Source organism: Branchiostoma belcheri, unplaced genomic scaffold (assembly GCF_001625305.1).
Source record: "Branchiostoma belcheri isolate BF01 breed outbred unplaced genomic scaffold, Haploidv18h27 scaffold136, whole genome shotgun sequence".
In the NCBI taxonomy this organism is placed as follows: Eukaryota; Metazoa; Chordata; class Leptocardii; order Amphioxiformes; family Branchiostomatidae; genus Branchiostoma; species Branchiostoma belcheri.
This window is the reverse complement of record NW_017802780.1, coordinates 718,716-742,732: the sequence shown is the minus strand read 5'-3', so window position 1 is coordinate 742,732 and position 24,017 is coordinate 718,716. Positions and strand designations below refer to the sequence as shown.

Sequence of the window (24,017 nt, the reverse complement as noted above, 5' to 3'; positions counted from 1 at the left end):
CCGGAGGACAGGCACACTCATACCCGTCATACCCGTCATACCCGTCTGCTCGGCTGGGGGCTGTACAGTTCAGGTCCCCACTTATACCTATCGAGGAAAAATCCATGGAGGTACAGTTAGAAAAAAGTAAATGGTTAACATGAGTGTTTATGTATGTATTTCAGTCAAAATAAAACTTTCTTTTCAAATAAAATTATCGAATTTAGGTAGAGAAAACCAGGAATAGGGAAAGTTTGATTTTTGCTTGTTTATCAAGAAAATAATGAAAAAAATATATCGGAGGAATAGGAACTTTGATTTTTATGTTTATGTTGCAGCCATCTCAATAGTTATGTGTTCGACAGAAATTTTCTGGCAAATTAAAGAAAACATGCAAATAACAAATGCAAGTTTAATTTCAAATACACTTCTCGAATACCTGTAAATCACCTGTTTATGGCGATGTTTTGAGAACAAATGTCTGTAAGTAGAGTACAAAAGCAGCACCAGTCTAAAATGAACTTGGCAAATGTTTTGCATAGTGACAGAAATTTCAACCATCAAAATAATTTTCTTTATGGCCAACATTCTTTTTTTTTCCATAGCATTAGGTCAAACAAGTTGGAGGACCATTTTGCCTAATATTTACATGTCAAAATTTAAAGAGCTATACGTCCCAATTTGTTCATTGTTTTCTTGATTCCTGCTTCTCTTGTTTCCTGTTCTTGTTTCCTTGTTTTCTCATTTCATACAGATAAATAGCTTTTAAATAACATATTGACAATATCAGAAAATGGTCGTGAGAGACGGCGGCCAAACTGGCCAGAATGGCTGGTGACCGCCAGAGGGGTAGTCTTCCAGCAATACTAGTCCCGTCAGTCAAGGGTGTAGCGAGTGAAAGTGTCACCAGCTGCCATTGTACTACAAAATTTTGTGGACAGACTGCCCCTATGGCGTACAGCTACGGTTGAGTAAAAGTTTGCATAATTTTTGTATTTGCTTACTACTAGATTTCAGTATACAAACATAAAATGTACACAGAAAGAGCAATATACGCACCAGTGCATGTTCCGTTGTTGATACAGGGCATGTGTAGAATGTAGACCTTGAAGATGAGGCGTTCAGAGAACAGCCCATCTTCATCCCTGCCCATCAGTATGAACTCATCATGACCATAGTAGTCCTCAATCGGCACAAACTTCACTGATGCCTTTATGTATGTTCCCTCCGAAGGAAGTTCTGGTGTAGATATATGATGTTAACAGCTAAATCATATTTTTCCAAAACCAATTCAGACATTGATTTAATTGTGGTATTTTACGTGGTTTGTTAAACATATTGCTGGATGCTTGGACTGCACCTTAGCTTTGTAAACAGATAAATGCCCTAAAATCAGTTCCACTAAAGAAGTGAGATGTAGAAATATAAACGAACGAGGGGGGGGCATATTCATGATGTAACATAATCTAGAACTAGGTTTTGATGTTTAATTATCTAAACCATTTATATGGAAGATGTTACCTGCCCTGATTTAAGTTTCCGTACAATGTGGATTTTATATTTATAATCTAGTCATTTCCTTAACGTTTGTTTTCCCATCACTGTATGTCATCAACCAACATTGAAGACATTTTATTATGACTAATATAACTGTAAAATATATATGAAATAGTGTAATCATAAAAAAGATCAAGATTATAATCTTTTTTTTATTCGAAAGCGGGAAAACCAGTATAAAGGGTCACCTGTGTCATTAGGATGTATCAGACTAAGCCGGATGTTCCCATATGTTGGGTTGTACTGGTCAATGGTCAGGTTATCGTTACTGTCAGGGTCCCACACAGCCACGGTGGTGTCAAAATCTTGGTACCAAATGTTGGTGTCTATGTTCTGTTCAACAGTGATCTGCAAAAATAAAACAATTGTTACAGGTAGTAACTGCAGCACACAACAATAATCGAGATCGGTGTATAAAGCCAATGCCCAAGAGAAATAATGGTTCTTAGGCAATGTATTACAGCTACGCACTTCATGAACCTATAACTAAAAGTTTAAATACAGCACTGTATAATAAATGTAATATAAATATGCTACGCAATGAATTCCGAATACCGTCGTTATAATTTTTTTTGCAGTTACCACTATAAATTAGAACATTTTCTCATGGTGTATGCAAATAAGGTCTTTAGTCATTTACGTAATTGAAAAATACATGTTACATGTCAACTACGTATATGACAAATATAAAAAGGTCACATCTTTAAATGTAGCAGATTTAGAGAATTTTTCCAATTATCAAGTCTTCTATTGTGTTTACACACACATTTGAAAGCTACCAAAAACATGAAGGTGAATGTGGTTATAATTCTCAACATTAAAAGATCCTGATCAAATGATTAAGATGGAACTTCGGGACTAGATCTGTTGAGGTAATCAGATGTTGGGTTGAAACATAACAAAATTTAGGTGTTGTGCTTGCTCTTGAATATCTGAATGTAACGCATTGAAATCAGATAAATGAAATGCTCTCATTGTTAGTGTTAAATAATAAGTTAGAATTTCATGGCATCTAACAAAGATAAAGAATACAGACTCACTGGCTAATTATGGATTTTCAGCAACTACTACAGAGTTGTCCACAAACGTTAAAAGTACAATAGGTTGTAGTCATGTAAGTTGTGATTAGTTTCAAATATGATACCTTCACTGTGTTGTTCTCCAATACAACCAACATCTGTCCATCCACCTGCACATAGATGTAGGGGTTGTCATTTTTAGGCTTGATGGTGACGTTAAATGTAGCTCTTGTCTCCATGATAGGAATGATGTCACCATTTTCACGATTCTCTTTCACATAAATCATGACCTTGTCTATACCTGAAAGAATACGATTCACATGTATGCAATAAAACCACAACGAATATGCTGGACCATCCTATAAAGAGCATTTTCGCGAATAAAAAAGATCGCTTGGTTGAAAATGATATATGGTCAGTCAGGGTTATTTTTTCGACCATTAATTAATCGTACAGCATACGCTCTTCGGCCTATGCGCTATTTTAAGAGCTCAATTTCACAATTTAACGTTATCATTGCTAGCCCTGACATGTAACCTTGCTAGCCCTGTTATGTTATGTTATGTTATGTTATGTTATGTTATATTTTACCCTCAGCAATGTCTATTGAAAAAATATCCATAAAATGTCATCTTTCGAAGTCACCATATAATGATTGTAGTCAGAATGTATATGCAATCCTTACCAGAATGATCCAGTAAAGGCCTGTATTGTAGAAGTCCCTGCGAAGATAAACTCATTGTGCCCAGTTTGGGTAAAGAGTCCGGCACGATGCCAAAGACAAAGTCGTCATTATCTATGTCTTCTGCCTCTAACCAGTACATCAGGGTACCTGCATGATTGAAAGGACACAACATCAAATAGCTAGGAGAGGATGTGAAATATGCAATATCATTGTAGTTTAGACGACTGGATTTTAAACGCTGCGTTTATCTACATTACTTAAGACAACTTATAATGTAAATCAATATTATATCTTATATTGCTTAGCATTTCAGCAAGATCTTTAAGATTTCAAATACAGGATTTCTGTGAAAGTAAGTAAAAAAAGCTGTGATTGACTTGACAGATATATTGTAATTTAGTAAGAGATTCAGTTTCTAGTTTTATTACAGTAATTGTTATTTTTAGGGGATGCATTTTCCCTCTGGCATCCCACCAACAGCCTCAATACCCCACTTCCTGCATGCTTTCAACCAGTTTCAGGCCCCTAACTTCCTGCGTCTTTACCTTTTTCGTTAGACATTTTGATGGCATGAAGTCTCAATAGACAGCAGGTATCTTAACAGTATGTGGAAAAAAACCTAACACCGCATATAACTAACTTATAGTTAACCAAAGCCTGTGAATAATATCATACAGCGTTGCCAAAAATACATAAATGTATGCATGTAATGGTTAGTCAGCCCCTTGTCTTTTAGTTAAATCGCTGTAAAGAGCCCCTTAGAACAGACCTGAATCTTCCTCCATGGTTACACTCAAATCTGACAGGAACTGTGGAGGTTCGTTAGGGATGGTCTTTGAAACCACAGCCACAGCAAACTGTGTCTCTCTATTCAGGTACTCCATGCCCGTCAGCATGTCTGTGTCTCTCTTGGATCTCCTGCTACGGTCAGTTGGCAAACCCGTTGTGCAGACCTAAGTAGGAACACAGAAATTGTACTGTCCGACAAAGAAATAATCTCATCTTTTCATCAGTTCCTTCTAGCTCTAGGTGGAAATCAACACCACAGTTATGCCCAATACATTAGGCTATGGGACTACCTTTAACGTTTTTACTACAGTGACATGTATCCATTATACTTACATAAGTGACCATAGTCCCTGTAGTGTAGTTGGTGTTCACCCAACCCTCCTCTTCACAAGTGCGAGAAGCATCATCCCATTCTTGGGTATCTAAAAGGAAGAGAAAGACCATAGAGCGACACTGATCTGGATGTACTTATTTGCCATTTTCTACAGCATGAACATGTAACAGTAACTTGTATTGCAAAACTTCAAGTATTCCATGCACGTTTTATTCTTCTAAATAAACACCGGACCGACAACGATTTATACTCATCAGTATCATAAAATCATAAAAACAACAACAACAACAACAACAACAACCAGGCATCGGTATATATTATGACAGACATAATCACAAATGTCTGACAACTCAAAGCAGCCGTGCACCTTTGTTCCAGAAGATGAGGAGTGGCATATCATCTGTCCAGTTTGCAGCGGGATCAAATGTAACAGTCACAACCAGGGAACAGTTCAGCTCCTGCTGTGCCAGAGGCGCCAGGTAGAAACTTGGTCTCATTACGGATTTAATCCTATATAAAAGACATTTCATTTATTTAGTTATTAAGTTTCACATTTGTGACTAACATAAATGTCATTTTTTCATGTTTTTCTGGTTGCTTCTCTTTTTACAAGTGTAATGTCTTATTAAATGTGTACGAGGGTATGTATGTTATTTCAAAAGATATAAGTACGTACGAATTTAACCATAGGTCCACAGTGTCCTTCCCAAGGACACAACACTTGGGGCTTCCTGGGATTCTAACTGAGAAACTTTACACTTTGAGTCAACCACCCTGACAACAAGAACACCATATGTAGATTACATAGCCTATTATAATAGCTCTCCCGATGTAAGTAAGCAACACATATTTTAGCAAAATATTAGTGGCCTACTACAGCCTGGAATAAATCAAAGTCATCCAGACAAAAGTGCACTCTTTTAAAGAGAATAGTTTGTGCATGTACATAAATACCCCTATTGCAGTACACACCATGTACCAGTAAGTGTACAATCCTATCGTATCTTAAACTCACCGTTGTCTAAGTATCCTAGCCGTCATGTCTGTCTGTGTGGTGAGGACAGGGTCAGTGATGTAGGGGGCGAACCCGACTGACGAGTCTGAGGCATATCCTGCTGACTCCCGCTCTTCATCCAGCAGCCCAAAGGTAATGGTGGTACCAGGGGGTAGCACTGCATTGAAAAATAAGTCACTTAACTTTAAGTTCTTGATTTGAAGTTGCACTAACCAAGTTAAATTGATTGTATTTTCTACCTACGACATCATGCGCATAGAAAAGCTATACGAAATGTCCACGAAGTGGGGTTAATGACGTGTAGCCTCTAGATGTTCTGACTTATTAATGATTACAATATGGGTGATGAAGCCAACTAGATAAAATCGGGCCAGAGTGTATTATATAGCACGTATAGGACAAACCTGTGCATAGCAAATCTGGACATGTTTCTGAGTTTTATCTGACCCTAAATTTCTACAAAAATACTTTCATATTACTAAATAATTATATTACCTGTGCTTGACTCCACATTTACATCAATGCTATCCTCTTCTGATCTTTTCTTTCTTCGTCCTGGCAGAGTTGAGTTGAGAGATGTTTTGCCAAAGGACAATTTTTGACCTGCCTCAGAGGTCTGCGCTTTATCTTCATCAGCTGAAAGCATAAATTTGAACTTTATTATGAATAATATTCTTAAGGTCAATTTTTATTACATAGAGCCCGGAATTTTTAAGCATTCTGTATTATCATAATTTAGTGAATGCTTATAAGCATGATCGGATTAAAGATCATGGTACATAAATGAGTTCAGAACAACACGGTTAAACCTTACTTCTTGTTTTTGTCTGTTATATCCAGCGTTTGTTAAATAATTCTGTAGCATACAGGCAAATGATTGATACATAAAAGTATAAGCTTCCAAGATGTTAGATGTTTTGTGACAATTTGTGTATAATGGTAGCCAACATTTCAGGCAAACATTTTTGTTACAATTAGCATAAAAACAGTATCTGTATGGCATAGACTTACTGATTATAGTCACAGTATTTAACTTTTTTGCTGCACAGCTACCGGCTTCATTGCACATCTTAACAGTTGGGTGCATACACCTGCAAGGCATTAGTACACGTGACACTGAGAAAAATGTAATAAGTCATTGCAAAACAGTTATGGTTCCACAGACCTGTTCCATGTTTTCTTTCAGCTTCTTTGAGCATAGTTAACAAATTGCCAAAATTAAAGTACTTTTAGTCTATAATGTAACATTATTAAACGTAACGTGTAAGAGGACTTGAAAATACTTACGATCCAGGAGGCATGTTGAACCTGCTGACACTACTCGATCTTGCACTGGTCCTAGTGCTGAAAACCATTTCAAGATGCTGCTGTTATAGAATATCCAGAAACACAAATAGATATACGGACATGTAACGTTACACATAAAACGATACCTCCGTTTTTTTTATTAAAATGAAGAAATTCCAAATATTTTAGTCCTACATATGACGTTACCCGTTACTAACCTGCATGCTGAAGAAGAGCTGGGATCAGATGTTTTGGACTTAACAAAACTGGTCATGGACCTGGAACTATGTGAGGATGACGTGGAGTCATTTGTAGAGGCACTGCAGGAACTGGGAGGTTTGATGTCCGTCAGGTTGGCTACCACTTCACCTGACACCAGCAGGCCTTCTCCGTCATTCACCTCCACTGACCCAGAGGAGTTGTAACCAACAATGGTACAGGGGAAGATGTCGTCAGATAGGTCTTCTCTGCTACTTAAGCAGTATTCTGGATAGGATACAGACAACTGGTTTATCAGTTCTTTCATGTATATAAACAACGAAAAATCAAGTATTTGTGGAAATTTGTAAAACAAAATGTCAAAATATGTCCGGTATCATTATTATGTAGGATGCGTTTAATTATAGACATCACTTACATGAAATAATTTTCGTATATCCCTAGAGTCTTCTCCTAAATCTTTTTAAGGCCACACCAATTTAATTTGTTGGTTCTCGGATTAGGCTCTTTGTTTTTTTCTGATTTGCAAAAAAAAAAAATTGATTCTGGTCCTGAATCAACTGAAAAATGCTCATATTTTGCCCCCAACAGTTGAGGAAAGTCCTTTTCTTCCTAGTTGTTACAGTTTTCCCATCTATCATTGCAGTGGTTTGATTAAAAGTTCAAAATTCAATGTTTAAATTTTAACCCAGCCTTTTGTGTTGACTTCATGACTCATTCCGTAGCATTTAAGCCTATAATGGGATGCCTAGACCTGTTTTTATTTTTTTTTCGCCCTGTCGCTTCATATTTTTCCTGAAAAAATCCGAGAACCAACAAATTAAATTGGTGTGGCCTAAATGTGTAATTAAAATGCGCAATCAGACCAGGGGTAAATTGAACATCTTAGCAAAATTGCACGACATTTTTATTTCCAGGAAAAAAAAGAAAATTACACAGGGTGGTTTTTGCCTGTCCTCCCTGTGGTTCTATAATCTACCTTACAGGGAAAAAACTTGAAATAGCCTCACGAGAAAAAACTACATGCAATTACTCATGCAGGACTTACCAATTCTGGTGATGCTGGGATCTGAGGGCTTGGAAAAAGTTCCACCAGTGACTTTAGGGTTGTTGCTCTGTTTCGCATCAGGTTGGTTGGTTTTCACATCAAAACCTTTAGCTCCTGGTACTGTTGTGTTCACATCAGTCATGTCTGGTGGGTCAAACAGGCACTGAACTCCTAATGATTGTGTTGGACAATATACAAACATCATTTTTTATGACCAACAAAATTTAGTAAATTTTTATATGCATGGATAAAATGTTAAAAACAATGAATATTTCTTTTCTTTTTACGTCACGAAAACTGAGAATTTCCGTTCATTTTAAGGACATGAAAATAACTGTTTATTCATGTTTATTACCAATATATTATACATACCGTTAGCATGATGATTGTCGAGGTTTTTGTGGGTTTTGAAAAAAAAAATAATTTGGCAATATAAAACCTATGTGTAAATGTGATTATAATATTTTGCTTTAAAATGGAAATACTTTATGGTGTAAGAATACAAGACAAGTTGTGTTTACCGTAAAATGGCACTATTCTTTTTCACTAAACACTGAAAAATGACTAATGTTTAATTGGAGTAAATATTTTGAAAAATATGTAATACACAATATGCTAATGAAATGAGATTAATTAACTGAAGCTTACCGTCAGATGATCCAATGCTAAACAGCCCCACATTGTTGATTGCCTTGACTGTGACGTAGTACGTTAGGTTACTCTGCAGAGTACCTTCTAACTCACTGTTTGAGGCAGCCTGGTTCAGCCCAATGTAAGTAAACGCCTGGATGTCTGTTGATCCTAAAGATGTCCCGATTGCCCACCAGTATTCCTTTGGTAAACGACATGAGAAAATATATATCACACATTCTAAAAAAAGTCTCATAAAGAAAAATACCATTTTCAACTATTTTTTTTAATGTTTAGAATGAAAATTCGGAGGACAACACCAAAATAGATGTCTGTTTATAAAGGCCCGTGTATATGATATTCCCCAAAGGAAAAATGACTTTTGACTGATGGGTTCATGACTAATTCTGAAGCATAAAACAGTGTCTAATGTTACAAACTGAATTGTATGTAACATTCAATTCGACTCTGTCTATGACATACTTTGACTCCGCTCTCATTGTCAATGAAGTTGAAGAAAGCCTTGATGGTGGAGTTGGACTGTTGGAAATTCACAGGCTCCAGTTCACCCTGCTTCACATCAATGTGGAAAATGATGTCCATGACAGGGGGAGTTACATCGATGTAGAACGCAGAAGACGTGGACGTCACCGACAGACCATTGCTAGAAAGGGCCTGGACTGTAAGGATAACGGTATGTGAAAAGGTTTGATTTTGGTGAGATCTAGATTTGAGTTCCACAGTCACAGAACTGTCAGTCATTTTCAGCATTGTACCGGTTCCTCACTCATACACTAAACAATTAAAACATTTAATCAATTACATTGAATGGTAAGGTAATTCATAAATTACATCATTTTGTTTCTCTTTCGAATTTAGTTGTTTGTACCGTGATAGTGCAAATCACTACATTGTAAAAACAATAATTGGAAGTCAAACCAATACCGGTTGAATACAGTTTAATCCTTTTTCTGGCAAATTTATAACATCATTATATTTTAATTACCTTTCAGAGAATAAGCAATAGGGTTGACCTCAAATGTCCCATTCACACTTTCATTTCTGGTGGCGGGAAGGTGAAGGTCAGACAAGGTGAAAGGGTACAGGACGACCTTTGATCCATCACAGTCAAGGTCACAGGCAAAACGACTGCATGTATCAAGGCAGGGCGTGCAGGGCTCAGCCACCTGAGGAAGCATGCCAAGTTTTCAACAAGGAATTGTTCAGTTCGGTTCTCACTTTATGGCACGGTGAAACAAAAGCTGACTCAATACTAACTGATACAATGCAAAATGATACGTGATTGAATACTTTTTGTCTGGAGTAATAGCAATTTGTTACTGAAAAAAATAATCTCTACGGTTTGGCAACACTGCAAAGTATCTTCATACAATTTTACATAGAACGTCGATCTGTGTTGGCATAGTCATTTTGAAACAAGTTTAAACTGAAATATGCAACACATAAAATTAGCCTTACCCTATATTTTTTACCTAATCCATCACTTCTGTGACGTTACGTTAATAATATGCAGATGACACGTTACCCGGTGAAAATGTACAGCGGATAATATATGGCAGAACGTTTTTCAATAAAGGTTGGAATGAAGGTCTCAGAAGGATGTTAACCAAACACTGAATTAACACATTTCTTTTGAAACAAACAGAACAAAAAATAAAAGAAAAAAACAGTGTCATTTACAGTAGACATGTACCAAGGTCAGAACATTATGAACCTATGTAAGGAAACGTATGTTGAAGAAATTAAAATATCACTAATGGCTCGGCTGCTAGAACACATACACCCTGATTAAACAACTTACACCTCAAAAACATATTGAGCTGCTTGTATATTCGGTCTCCTGGATAATGTAACAATCTTGGACATGGAACCAGGCTTTGTTTAAAAATTTGTTAAAATTATCTACATTTAGGCATTGCAACGATTCCTCAGCAAGCCACATGTATCATCTGCAAAAAAGTTACAGAAGTGGTGATGCAGCTTATGCCTTAATATTAAATGTAACTAACATTTAACATTACCGTTTGAAATGGAAACACCGTGTTGTCATCATCAGTAAAGATGCCTGCAGAGTATCGAAGAATGGAGGCCTTGTTCCCATGGAAAGGTCGACCGTATCGGCATGGGACATCGCTTGGTGGGGGTAACCTGTGGTCAAATGGCAAATATGACAGTTAAGTTTCCAATGGTCAGGGAACAGGATTATATATGTTTCACTTGAAATAGTACACTTCTGTGGTATTCGAGTCGATTTTTTTGCTTTCTGTAAATACAGCGCGGTGTGCCGTAACATCGCGCGCGTAGAACGCCGTCAACCTCGAGCTGGTCAATCGCTAGCTATCAGAGACTGGTCAGGTTATGAGGAGCAGTAGATAATACATCCATTCACACTGTTTAATGACCCGTCTCGTTCCGCGTCACAAGAAGCAAACGTAAATGTGCTACGCTAGACAGCTTCCAGGTATAATTTGCACGCTTTTGTAATATTGCTCTCTGTAAATATTGCTGATGGGTTTAAGTTACAACAAATGTTACGATTTCATACTAATTCAGTTCGTTGGGCACGAGCAGTCACTTTTAGCGCCTGGTAAAATTCTGTTTCTTCGACAAAACGACTCGATAGATAAATGTGAAAATAAATGAAATAGAACTATTTCTTATAGAATCATTTTACCATAAAATATATGAATTAATTAGTTGATGAATCTTTATAGACGTGTCTTCCTGCACCCTGTGTGGCTTCTAAGACATCAGTACATACTTAAAAATACAAAGTATGAGGTATCACTTCTTTAAATTAAGTTCATATCGTTGTAACTTACACAAGATTCCGAAACAGTACAGTGGCTGTAGGTGGTTTAAACTGAAACTCCAATTCTGGAACAGTGTTGTCTGCGTTCCACTGGTCAAAGATCAACTTTGTGCCATCAGAAAAGGCTGGGAGGCCGGAAACGACAGCCTTCTCATGGTTGTCAATCAGAAGTTCCAGACTCCAGTCATCCTGTGAAGTCACGGATCAAGATATTGGTCAGGAGTTTCATTGGTAATTTTATACACAGCAAATTCCATCTTACAACACTGGTAACAATTTGAAGTTGAGTATACTACTTTTAACCAACTTTGGGAAGACAACATTGGGAATTACTGAAACTCCATTGTACTTTTAAATTAAGTTTACGCTGTTTCCCTACCCGTATATCACATATAATCTTTGTGACAAATACCAGGCACCATATAATGTACTTTATATTACGTGTATCTACAAATAATAACAATGTACAGAGGAAAGGCCTTACCAGACCCTCTCTTGAAGATGACTTGAAGACAAACTTGTAGGTATGCCACTCTTCTGAGGGGTCAAAGTTAAGACTGTCCACGGTTTCATACTTGGCGAGGTACTCGTTGTCATAGTACTGGCACCAAAGCACAATTTTCGAATCCAACACTGGTGATATAAAAAAAAATATTATAGCCTTTCAATTTTTAAAAGCATGAAATTCGGCAATGATTTACAAAATTTCAAAGTTTACAAAATTTCATATTCTATTGGAGCAAATGAATAAGGTCAAATACATTTTTGAGCATCATACCCGTACATGTACTTTTTACATACATATGATGTATGTCATGAGGCCCTTGAATCTTACAAAATCAAATGTGAGATGTAGAAAAAATTGAAATATTTTAGTCAGCTTCCTCGTATGTCGTACTTTGTGAAAACTGTAAAAAAAATCCCTAGAACATGTTATCAGAATTTACCTCCATTTGTGTGGATCTGCATGCCGCAGGCCGGCTGGGTAGTAAACATGTCGTCTTCATTTCCTTGGAAAGTCTCTCCTTCTACCTTGTCTTCAAACACTACGTACTTCGGCACATCCTGTTGTGTTTCTGAGGTGACCTGTTCAGTGTATGTCTCTACTGTTAGAGTGATGTTTTCTGGGACATCGGTAGGAAAGGCCAGGTGCATCAAGCAATCACATGGACACATGTACTGCAAAAAATGATACTGAAATTAAATGGATGTCTCAATTAAGTTGGTAAGTTATTTAATGGTAAAGCTCGCTCAACACTACCAATTTGAAAACTGCTATATTATTCTCTTTGTATATGATTGCACATGTTGCACAATGCCTGGGCAACGTCTTATCAATATTATTTAAGTTGCTTGTAATCCGACAGTTTGTTGTCATATACATTTATTATGTATATCATGTTTTAAATCTCAATACAGATTTGGTCAACTTTTTCCTGAATTAGTTCCTCTAACATTTTGTTAAAACTCCCTAGATTATAAACCAAAATAAATTCTATACATTATAAACCACAATACATTTTAGAACGTTTTTTTACCAAATAGACCAGATCCTCTGTGTTTTGGCAGCAGAAGCGACAGACGTCAAAGTCCCCGACAGTCCCATCTGGACCGTCCCAGAATACAACAGCTGTGATGGCGGAGAAGTCTGAGGCACCTGCCTTAATGTCCACCTGGAACATTTAGTTACAAGAATTCAGATGTAAGAATATCTGTGGAATTTAGATATAAGAACCCTGATATAAAACTGTACAGATGTAAAATTCTACATTGTATAAGAAAAGACACTACCCATGCACATTCAGTACATTCTTTATTATCATTTTTTAGGTCTTTATATCATTTTATTTTCAAAAATCACACATTATAGCCAGCTAAAACGGGGTTCACTGCAACATGATGGGGATGTTTTCTGCTAATACCTTATAAGTGCCTCCCTTCTGTATGTCAGCATTCCTGTAGATGGCACCAGAGAACATCTGTGGAGACTGGACATCTCGCTCTATGGTGATCGCCACACCACGTCCGTCCTCTGTGGGAACAACCTGCAAAAATGTAACCAAGCATCGGGTTAATAAGACCACTTCAGCATGGATCGTATTCCTTGTGCCCTCAAAAATCATCAGAACTTTTCTTTTTTGCTAAATGTTTGTGATCAAACAATTTGTTTCATAGTTGAAACAATATATAGAATGAAACCTGCTTTCAACAAATGCAGTCTATTTCTAATAGATAATATTGAATTTTGACATGAAGTGATAATCATCAAATAATGATTTGTATCTGTATAGATCTGTATCTGTCGCAAGCACGCCACGCGGCGGCAGCTGGCTACATTACACAGATCGGCTTGCTACACCTAACCCTTGAACATCTAACTCTAAACATTGTTTAAAGCTAGCGAATGACAATGTCCCTACTGTACTTGGTGACAGCGAATTTCACTCTGTGATTGTTCTAGGAAAAAAAAAGGATTCCTGATTTACCTAGCTGCCGCTGTATGCTTACAATTGGTTGCCCAATGCAGGTACAACATTCTGTAAATTTGCAAACCAGCACCAGCAAACAATGGAGGTAGTAAGATGTGCATGTAGCAACCCCACCTGTTTGCTCCGAAACAAAATATTCCAATCTTCTCCAAGCCCCCAGAAGTTTGTTGTTTTGACTGTAGACCATTCTACATCAGTGAAGAGGGAAGGTCTATCAGGACATCCCTTGTCAGTACCGGGGTCTGCCAGGTGCAGGATACTCCCTTTTTAATCAAGAGATACGACAACCGTTTGTTCAGTTAGTAATCAATATGATTCTGGAGTTAAACAATTGCATTATAACTTCTTAACTTTAAGATTTAAGTTTCGAAAACCATACCTACATGCCTTTAAAAATAAAGTCTTAATTGTGTTTTCTTTATATAAAACTTTGTCATCTGCAAAGTGTATTTTACATTTATTTTTCAAGATGTTTATGTCCAATGTGATGATATACCTTCGACTTCTGTTGTGCTTCCGACGAAAGTGACATCCCGGATGAAGTCCAGGCCGACGTGGACATCACCGGCAGTGGTCTCTTGTACATCATAGATGACAGGTACAGACCGAGTCCTTGTTTCTCTGCCAGCTTTGTTAAATGCTGTCAGCTCAACATAGTAGGGAGTATTTTCCTAACAAAACATGAAAGTCGGTGTTTATAAATAAATTGTTCTTCTAAAAGAATTCAGCGTCAAGATAGAAAAAAAACAATATTGTATAATAAAAAAAGTTCAAAAGTTCCCGAATATATAGATTTATATATTATATAATAATATATCTAAAATATCTCTAAAATATGCAGCAAAACGCATCCCAAGTATAGATGAATATTTTAATGCAGCACTTTGGCAAAATATATGATTTCTACCTCTTTTTAAAATGAAAGGATTGTCAAATATTCAATGTTGCCTTCGACTTGATTTTTGCAGTCAGTCTGTATCTAATGAATGTCGTACACCAACTGCATTTAACACTGTTAGTGTTAATTTCTTAGTTCTTCCAAGGGCATTGTTGCCAAGTTCTCGTAGTTTTCTTGTATTATTTTGATTATAGAGGAGTAAAACTGCATCTGCCGAAGTCTAGAATAATAAACTGGCGGGAGTTTAAGAATTTCCTACGCTCTGAATAGAACTTGAATAGAGAATTTTCCCGGCTACCTACATGTGCACCGATCAAAATAGATAAAAAATTGAATTTCATACAAACCTGCAACGTGAGCTCCAAGAACGTGTAGAATGTGAAACTACTGTTCACAGTGACATGTGATATCTCAGACAAGGAGTCCTCATCTGAAACTGAACAGGACTTGGCAGAGTAGAGAACCAGTTCAAAATAAGAGATATCACTCTCAGGGTCATAGTACCCTTCCCAGTGAACTGTGATGCTCTCCCTGGTCACAACATACGCCAGTTTCTATAAAACATTGTCAAACATAAGAAATAACAATCATTATCATTGCAATATTTATATTATCGTTAATAAATGGTAAGCACAAAATACCGTCACAAATAACCAAACAAAGAGCTTTAAACTTAGAGTTTGCTCATACCCATTATCTATGTTTTTTTTTTTCAAATTTGAAGCTAGAATTCAAAACGAATAGAATAACAAACAGCTACACTGTTTAAGTTTTAATTGGAAACATTAATTAAGTTAACAAAAAAAACCTTTATTTGTTTCTACATGTAGTTAGGTTGATATTGTCGGGTCCACTTGAATCGTCCATTTGTTTATTCAACTATATTTACATCTATTTAAATACTTGTTTAGGTATTAATCAACTGCAACAGTCGCCAAATTTGAAAGGTTAGATACGCTCCAGTATGTATTGACTCTATAATGATATTATATTATGCTATATCCAATTTGACAAACTTAAAAGTTGGCAGTCTTATGTTATTGTGAATACACAAAACAGACGAGTATAGTAGCTACCGATTGCGCTGTCCTACCTGTCCATACAGCGGTCCTACCCTGACCTGTCCTTCTACAGGTTCAGTCAGGTCCACAAGGAAGGAGGAGGTGCTCATATTACATTCACCTGTTCATGGAGAGAATGAAGGCGTCAGATTCTGTTTTTACTTTATAACCATACAATGTTTAGTCCAAACTCAATGCTAAGTTCCCAATAAATTCCTTTACTTTTTATATTTACAAAAAGTGTATCTACCGAACTATTTCCCCTTTAAGACACAAAAAAATATTGAGAAGTTGGTCAAAATCTAAAAAAAAACAAAAAACCCTAACTTATAGAGTTAAAAGGTAACTAACAACTGACCTGCTTCATCGACTCCCACCACAGTGACATAATATGTGTTGTTGTGCTCCATGGAGAGGTCATGTGCTATGTAGAAGGTGTCTTTCTCCATTAGGCGGACAGGAAATACACCAAACAGTGCACGTACAGCACTCTCATCAGTGATCTGAAGAGGTGTAATTATTCTTAAATCAACAATTAACTCCAGACCTTTTCTTCATTTTAACATTACAAAAGATATATAAATCTTCTTTTCAGTCCAATTGGTCACCCGGTCGTACTGCTTTGACCGACTGCACATTTTTAGGGAGGGGGTGACCCTTATTTAGAAAGGCTTTTCATAACTATCTTGTTGCTAACTTATACAGTAGCTGTTCTTTCTTGTTTTTTTTTTTACTTCTAGAGCGATTTAAAACTATTAGTAGGTCTAAAAGTATCAAGAAAGACACAACAAAACGGCCCTGTTGCAACAGTGCTTTTATAATATGCTTACTTACTGAACTGTAAAAAGCGTGTAAAAAAACATCCCTGTTACCATCGTGCCATTCCGAATTCCCATGTTAAATTCGTACAAAATTTAAAAATTGTGTTAGATAGCGTGTCCTTTCATGTATACATGTATACTGTTAAATTGATTTGAAGCAAAGGTGAAAGGATCTAAAATGGGGTGTACATGTATGTCACATTTATTTATATTTACGTACATAATGCATGTTTATCGAATCTAAGCTGTGTTCTGAACATAAGTCTCTCAAGTTTGTAATTCTGTGGGTATTGCTGGCCAATATACGGGTAAACAACAAATCTCGGTTTGCTAAATGCGCCTATTTCTACTTACCAGATCTGAACATTGAGTTCCCACGGAAAGTGGTGTGGAACTGACGCCCATATAGTAGATGTACATGTCCAATGTAGACTCAAATCCTGCCCACTCTACTGTAAGCGTTGTAGCGGACTTGGCATACTCAGGAATGACAACCTCTCCAGCTAAATTTAAAAAAAAATGAATTTAACCCTCAAACACCCGAACTTTCTTGTGACGTTAATGCCCGAACGGGGTCCAAATGGACCCCATTTGGATTCTTTCAAATTTATATTCCTTTTTGTATTCTTTCAGTGATCTTTGCACATATATTGGTTAAACATAGTAAGAGGTATGGCATGATTTAGTGTTAAAAAATTCCAGCTCATCATCATAATTTATGCAAAAATAGGATAAGGCCTGCAGGCATGAACATGGGTTGACCTTTGACCTATATGATTGTCAAATTGTAAAATCTCTGAAAACCTGATAACCTAATTCGGTCGAGGTTACTTGGTAAACTGCATGATATTAAAGCAATAAAATATAAAAGACATATTGAGGACATCCGAACAATTTTGTGAGTAGGAAAGTACAAATACATGGCTTGGGTCCGTTTGGATCCCAGACGGTCTAACATAAGACATCGGTTGTTATTTTTACAAATCTGTGCCGATCTCCAAAAAAATTGAGAACTTGTAGAAGAGGTTTATCGACAATGTCACGGGATGAATGTTTAAAATAGCACATAAGAATATATGTCTGGGGTCCAAATGGGCCCCGGTCGGGTGTTTGAGGGTTAAACAAGTAAAATCACAAGATCATTTACCCAATGTTTGTATGGAGCAAATTGATTATTTCAAATAACAAGCTACCATCTCTTTACCATTCATCACCTACAACTGTGCAGCAGCTTGCATGCAGTATAGCAAAAGTTAATTCAATCAACATACTGCAATGTGTTGCTTCTTAATGAACAGCACTGTTGTTATACTGGCTGCAATGTTTGATAGACCATTCTTTATCTCTGCTAGTCTTGCTAACATCTTGATATGACCCATAGGTTAAACTTCTTTTGGACCTTCAGCGAGACTGCTAAAATACATTGCGTGGATTGTGTTCTTTTGTTAACGTTCTTACCTGTGACTGCAACATCAAACCCTACTTGAATGCCATTGGACGTCACCTCTACCATGGCATTACTGGTACTGTACGCTCGCACAGTTACGTAGTATAGTCCTGATGGCTTCAGGTCTAGGTGGTAAAAGGTCCAGGTTTTGTTTAGCCCAACATTGGTGAACTCCACTGTGTTGTCTCTGGTTTTGGGGTATGTCCGGTCAGTTCCAACAGCAACCTCATAGTAGGCAACTGCCTGGTGCTGGTTTTCATCAGTTCGTACCTCTTCGTTGCCTAGAAAATATTCATATACATATACATATAAATGTGAACTGTTCTGATAACTTGAAGGTACAATGTCTAATGTATTGGCGAAGAAGACCTAGGCATCATTGTCTGCCACTAATGTTAACAAGAAGCATTTCCATGGGTAGGATAATGTATTTCAAATTAAGCACAAGATGTGAAGATCAAAAACAGCCCCTAACAAAAAATTAACGTCAAGTAAAGTGGAGTCGTGTGGTACATGTTATAATCCTACCAGATGCCACCGATCCTGTACCATTGGGAAATGCACTTTGCACGACGTTCATCACTTCACTCAGGTATGAATGAGTACATAGCGTCGGTTATGGACGTCCCTCGGACAGGGGGTTAAATAGAAGCCCCGTGTTTTGGAGAGCCACACCCCACGCATGTTAATGAGTGGATCAGACCTTAAAGTTTAGTCTTACGCAGCTTGTTTTTACATGTACAAAGCTGGAGAGATGGGTTACGCAAAAAAGGCTGTTTACTGTATATGCGAAAAACGTCTGGCAGTTTCTAAAGTCTGTCCAGTTGCTTGAGTAGCAATTCCTAGTGTTGTGTAAACATGAAATGTGTTATGGGGGGTATCTTCTAATTTTGTGCCATAACTTTAAAGCTTTATAATTCTTTATCAAAATTTTAATATTTTCACATTTATTAAGTTTGGCATATACATCTTTTCTTTTACAGAGCCGATGCAATATATTAACAAAATTTGCTTGCCATCAAAGCGCATCTTTCTTGAAGTTTCTCTACCAATTTTTTTAAAAAAATACCTGTTGCCCCTGTGACAAGGTTGTTCCTTTCTGCCCCAAAGTAATTCCAATTGGCAGATATCTCAGAGATGGACGCTTGGTAAGGTATGTGAAAATCTGTGATGGTTCCACCAAATACAACTCCAGGCACAAGAGCATCAGCCTCTATAGTGATCCCTGCATGTATGGGAGATTAAAAAAGAAAGAATTAGGTCATATTGTGTAACTACATATAATTATACATCATAACTCTGTGAAACATTTGAAATTTTCGTAACTCGTCTTTTATTTTTACTCTATACTAAGAAAAAAAACCCTGATCCCTTAATTTTTCACAGGGTAAATTTGAAATTAACGTCTGAATCTATCACATGAAATGTACCGTGACGGACACCTTAATTGATGAAAAATGTAATTTCCATTTTTTGCCACTACGAAATAATAAAAGGTATTTTGATTAATAATGCAATTGGAAAGAAGGTCTTTGTTTACGTATTTGTTCATTTAACTAGCTCTACCCACCATGCATTAAGCATGTCACATTTTTCTGTAGTAATATTATGTGACAGCTAATCAGAATGTGTAAGTATGTCCACATGTCTTGGACCGACCGTCAGACCGCTGAATCTGCACCTTCCCCAGGGCATTGGTGGCTCTGATGGTGATGTAATATGTCTCACCACTCTTCATCTGTAGTCCATCTGTAGAGCTGTGTGTCTTTTCTGCAGAGGAATTACATGCTAAAATCAGTAAAGATATATCTGGATTTCCTAGAAAGGGAAATACATGAGGAATTTTCAGATGATGAAATGCATGTAGATATTTCCTACAAGAGGAAGACATCTAGTTTTCTAGATGAGAAAAGGGATTTGTTAAAAGGATTCCTCACTGTTACGACAAGAAATTAAGGGGTTCAAACATGTTTGTGAATGAATGGAAAAGAGAAAGAAGCTACAGCGGTACAATAGATACCCTCAATCATGCCATAGAACTGCAAAAACTGGGCAGCCCCAAGGAAAAACACATGAGCGCCACCATTGGTCTTTAAGGCCCAAACATAACCTCTGAAATCTCCGAGAGCTAAGGTAACCTGCGGAATACAAGACAGTGGAAGAAGATGGCAAAAAAGACTGAATGCAGATACAGAACATAGTAGGTGAGATAATCAACAAAATACGAAACACACCTTGTACATCTGTATAAGGCTGGATGACAGCTTCATCCACTCTTCCAATGGACCACTCATACTTGACAATAGGACAGGGGTCTCCACTGAAGTCCCAACTAGCCTGGAGCTCATCCAGCGATGTCTGGTAGTCCCTGTGATTACGAACCATGTACCAAAAGGTACAAATTATCGAAGAAAGGACCTAGATATGTCCCAAGTAATCATTAAACCGATGTGCTCTAGGCTGTGGCTGACAGGAATTTACATGAACGTAACACGAAACAAGGTGTAATAGCGGCATAGTGATATTTCTTTTTATTCACTATGTAATAATTAATAATATTCTGGCGTGATATGATTTAATAATGCAAACTGCATTGCAGTTTTCAATGATGTTAAGATCAAAGGGTTGAAACTGTTGGAATGTGTTACTCACAGGTCCTGTTCCAGGTTTCCATCTCTGACCTGAGGTGCAGCTAGTACAGGTAAACCAGCGCTGACCCTGCTGATGTACACACCGTTAGACACGGCCACAGTAGCCAGGCCCGCAGCATTGGTGGCCTTCACTGACACATAGACCTAAAACACAGTTAAGATTGTGCTTTATCTTAACTCATCTAAAAGCTAAATTTAAGACGTACAGTTAGGTTGGGAATTTGGAGGTAACTGTTTTCTTACTTTTGTATATGATTGATTATACTAACTTAATGATAAAACTAGAAAGGCCAATATTTGCTTTGGAGCAAATACAGCGATGGGTTCACCACATTTTACCACATGGCAGGGAAAGAATGAGAAACACAAGGGAAAACAATGATTTACATTGATATAACTATAATATGAAGTAAAATACAACTAAAACAACAGTTGGATAGCTATTCCCTACTTTATTGGTTAGGATTTTTAATTGCATAATGCAAACTGTTGATTTTCAAAATAAAAAAAAAAAACGTCCATGCCCGGCATTCCAATGCTGGAGCAGGAAAGCTTGAAATACCTACCAAAACACTTGAATACAGACATACTGTCAGTATGGAAATGCTTCTGTGCAGGTGTTAATCAAGTTAAATCCCAACAGCCAATCAGCAAGAAGTATAGAGGAAAGCTGCATGCCTATTGGTTGATGCCCTGCATTCCATTGTGATGACTCATGCCCAAACGTGGTAAACAAGGCAAACTAACACAGTAATACATTTGCTATAACACAGCCAAAAAACTCAAATAAAACCATTCTAAAAGCCTGTATCACAATAATTTAAAAAAAGCCTAGGGGTATTTGCCCACTGTACCTCCATACCAAATTTCAGGACCTTAGGCCCTAAAATGAAGAAGCTGAATCCATTTAAAAAATGGCAAGAGAAGGAGAAGAAGGAGAAGAAACATCAGAAAAAGCAATATGGTTTCACCACACCACACCCATAAAAATCATTTTCATACAAATAACCCCATTATATGACTTCTTTACAAATACTGAAGTCTGTTTGAAATAATTTTGAAATTATGGCCATGCAACATGTGTGAAGTGGTTTTAAAACTGACTTGTCTTAGGTCTGCCAGATTCAGGCCTGTGACAGTGGCAGAGCAGCCATTCTCGACGTTCACTTCTGTAAATGACCGCAGTTGACCTCCTCCTTGAGTGGTTCCTATGGCAATCTCATATCTGTATAGGCAAATGAAGAGGAATTGGCTACAAAATTAGTTATTGCAAATTGGGGGCATGTGAGCTTACGATGTCTGGATCATTGCGGGTAATATAAACAAGATTAGTGAAAGGTCTGGTGACACCATTGTATGATTGGTAAATTATGGCGAAATAGGGACATACGGATATAGTTATGCATTGCAGCTCTGCAAAAGCCTATTCGAAACTTTTCTCGCTTTAAAATCAAACTGCAACATAAGAAGTTTGTAAGCAACTAGTAAATAGACATCATATTTAGTGGTCAAATTGAAATATCCCTCTTATTCCCAGCTTAAGTACTGGTAAAAAAAGGAAAATAGTTTTGGACAAAAATTGGACAGCTTGTTGGTTTGTTGGGTTATAGAATTTTTAAAAAAGTCCTGTGTTTGGAAATAGTTAAAGTGCTACTAAACATAATTTTCAATACTATGTTCCGTATATGTTTCAAACTAAGCTTGCATGCCTGACAAGGAAGCCTACTTGTACCTGACTATGAGTGTTTCTGCGTCTGTGAAGGGTTCCCAGGCTGCAGACACACTGGTAAGGGAACGCTGACACACGGCATCCAGACGTTCACACTCTGTATATAAGATATCATCCGAAATGTAGCATCCTGCCATATTCAAATCAATTCTGTCATACCCCTTACAGCCAGGAGGTCATGGGATGAGGTAGGTAGGTAATTTTTCCTGTCTAAAACACCATATAAACATAGGAGCAGGGGTGCCAGTGTATACAGTGCAATTTTACGGAATAAAGTGCAATCGTATTAGTATACAGTGCAACTTTATTGAATACAGTGCAATCGTTTTAGAATACAGTGCAATTTTACGGAATACAGTGCAATTTTACTTGTGACGTTGAATCATGGATTGGACCCAGTGCCTTAGTCTTAAGTTTGACTCACATATTTGTCCTTTTATCGAGCGAGTTTGAAATGATACCTGTGCAGTAACATGCCCTTCAAGTAGTATGTAGTGATTTGACTAAAGGTCTATCTACGAGAACGGTCCAAATTCCACCAAAAAACACAGAAATATCATAATATGAGTACGCTCCGTCAGTGGCGTCCCGGGTCCAGGTTACGCCATTCAACGTCACTAGTAAAATTACAGTGTATTTCGTAAAATTGCACTGTATACCAATACGATTGCTGTATTCCGTATAATTGATGTATTCCGTATACTCTGGCACCCCTGGAAAAGCTGGTTGAGAACTGCAGCATTACACGAACTCTTACTGACAATGGGGTCTACGGGAGTGAATAAGAAACTGGTTATCAATCGATTTTAACTTCAATTGAGATCATCGAGTGATCTGAGGTTATTCCACACCGTTAGTGTTTAATTCTACTTACCATCAGCAGTGTTGCACCGTGACATGGAGGGAAGTCCCAGACCATTTTTGCTGAAATTGAAGGAGTTCCTATCCGACACTTCAACAACAAGTCCCGCCAATGGCGGGGTGTCATCAATAACAATGGCATCGGAGTAACCGTAGGTTTCCTTCCCAAGACTGTTGGTGGCTTTTACTGAGACGTAGTAACTCTTTTCATGTTCAAGAGCTAGACCTGGATGTCCAAAATAATAAATGTTGTAAGTTCATCTTGAGACTTATACGAATATAAAACATTACAATTCAAGATAAATGGCAGGGAATAAAGTGTTAGGAATGAAAGTAGATGAACTCATGTGCACGTTTTAAAGGAATACTAACCTCCAGAAGGAGGGGCTATATTTCGACAGGCATTTATTTTTGGAAGTGAAAAATGCATATTATTTTACAGTGTACCATTAAATGCCCATTTTGCGCGCAAGTCTTAAAACGCATCGAATCCAGGACAAACTCTCGAAATACCCTCAAAACTATCCCAGAATACAGCACGCTACCCCATTGGTGTCTATGTTTTAAACAAAAAGTTACGTTACAGACCTCATTTCGGGGGCGATAAGAAAATTTCGTAGTCCGTTTCGTGTTTCTTTGGTATCTTACCAACCATTGTCCTTCTT

At 37.3% G+C, this 24,017-nt stretch overlaps 4 protein-coding genes and 1 long non-coding RNA gene across 5 annotated transcripts in view; all 5 read right to left on the bottom strand.

Annotated features, from left to right (window-relative positions):
- Positions 1-322: 322 nt before the first annotated feature.
- Positions 323-4,181, bottom strand: LOC109464313. The gene is made up of 6 exons (XM_019761266.1): positions 4,010-4,181; positions 3,241-3,387; positions 2,681-2,856; positions 1,725-1,884; positions 1,039-1,218; positions 323-351 (listed from the first exon to the last, which is right to left on the bottom strand). The coding sequence occupies exons 1-6, from the start codon at positions 4,134-4,136 to the stop codon at positions 323-325; spliced, it is 819 nt and encodes a 272-aa protein (XP_019616825.1). The 5' UTR covers positions 4,137-4,181.
- A 1,193-nt stretch (positions 4,182-5,374) lies between these two features.
- Positions 5,375-9,324, bottom strand: LOC109464312. Its single transcript, XM_019761264.1, has 8 exons — positions 9,046-9,324; positions 8,581-8,764; positions 7,933-8,103; positions 6,884-7,151; positions 6,666-6,722; positions 6,390-6,469; positions 5,874-6,014; positions 5,375-5,535 (listed from the first exon to the last, which is right to left on the bottom strand). The coding sequence occupies exons 1-8, from the start codon at positions 9,322-9,324 to the stop codon at positions 5,375-5,377; spliced, it is 1,341 nt and encodes a 446-aa protein (XP_019616823.1).
- A 2,077-nt stretch (positions 9,325-11,401) lies between these two features.
- On the bottom strand, positions 11,402-18,691 carry LOC109464311. Its single transcript, XM_019761263.1, has 13 exons — positions 18,640-18,691; positions 18,123-18,392; positions 17,019-17,167; positions 16,202-16,346; positions 15,876-15,964; positions 15,130-15,336; positions 14,381-14,555; positions 13,999-14,147; positions 13,318-13,440; positions 12,934-13,068; positions 12,343-12,574; positions 11,880-12,028; positions 11,402-11,584 (listed from the first exon to the last, which is right to left on the bottom strand). The coding sequence occupies exons 1-13, from the start codon at positions 18,689-18,691 to the stop codon at positions 11,402-11,404; spliced, it is 2,058 nt and encodes a 685-aa protein (XP_019616822.1).
- A 1,659-nt stretch (positions 18,692-20,350) lies between these two features.
- On the bottom strand, positions 20,351-22,589 carry LOC109464324. Its single transcript, XR_002139880.1, has 4 exons — positions 22,495-22,589; positions 21,867-21,987; positions 20,764-20,906; positions 20,351-20,479 (listed from the first exon to the last, which is right to left on the bottom strand). It is a non-coding gene; the product is annotated as an uncharacterized LOC109464324 (long non-coding RNA).
- A 768-nt stretch (positions 22,590-23,357) lies between these two features.
- The window catches only part of LOC109464310, a 21,445-nt gene continuing 20,785 nt past the window's right edge, over positions 23,358-24,017 (bottom strand). The window contains exon 28 of the mRNA XM_019761262.1: positions 23,358-23,578. Within this exon, the coding sequence (XP_019616821.1) occupies positions 23,358-23,578 (221 nt within the window). The remainder of the gene's footprint in view (positions 23,579-24,017) is intronic.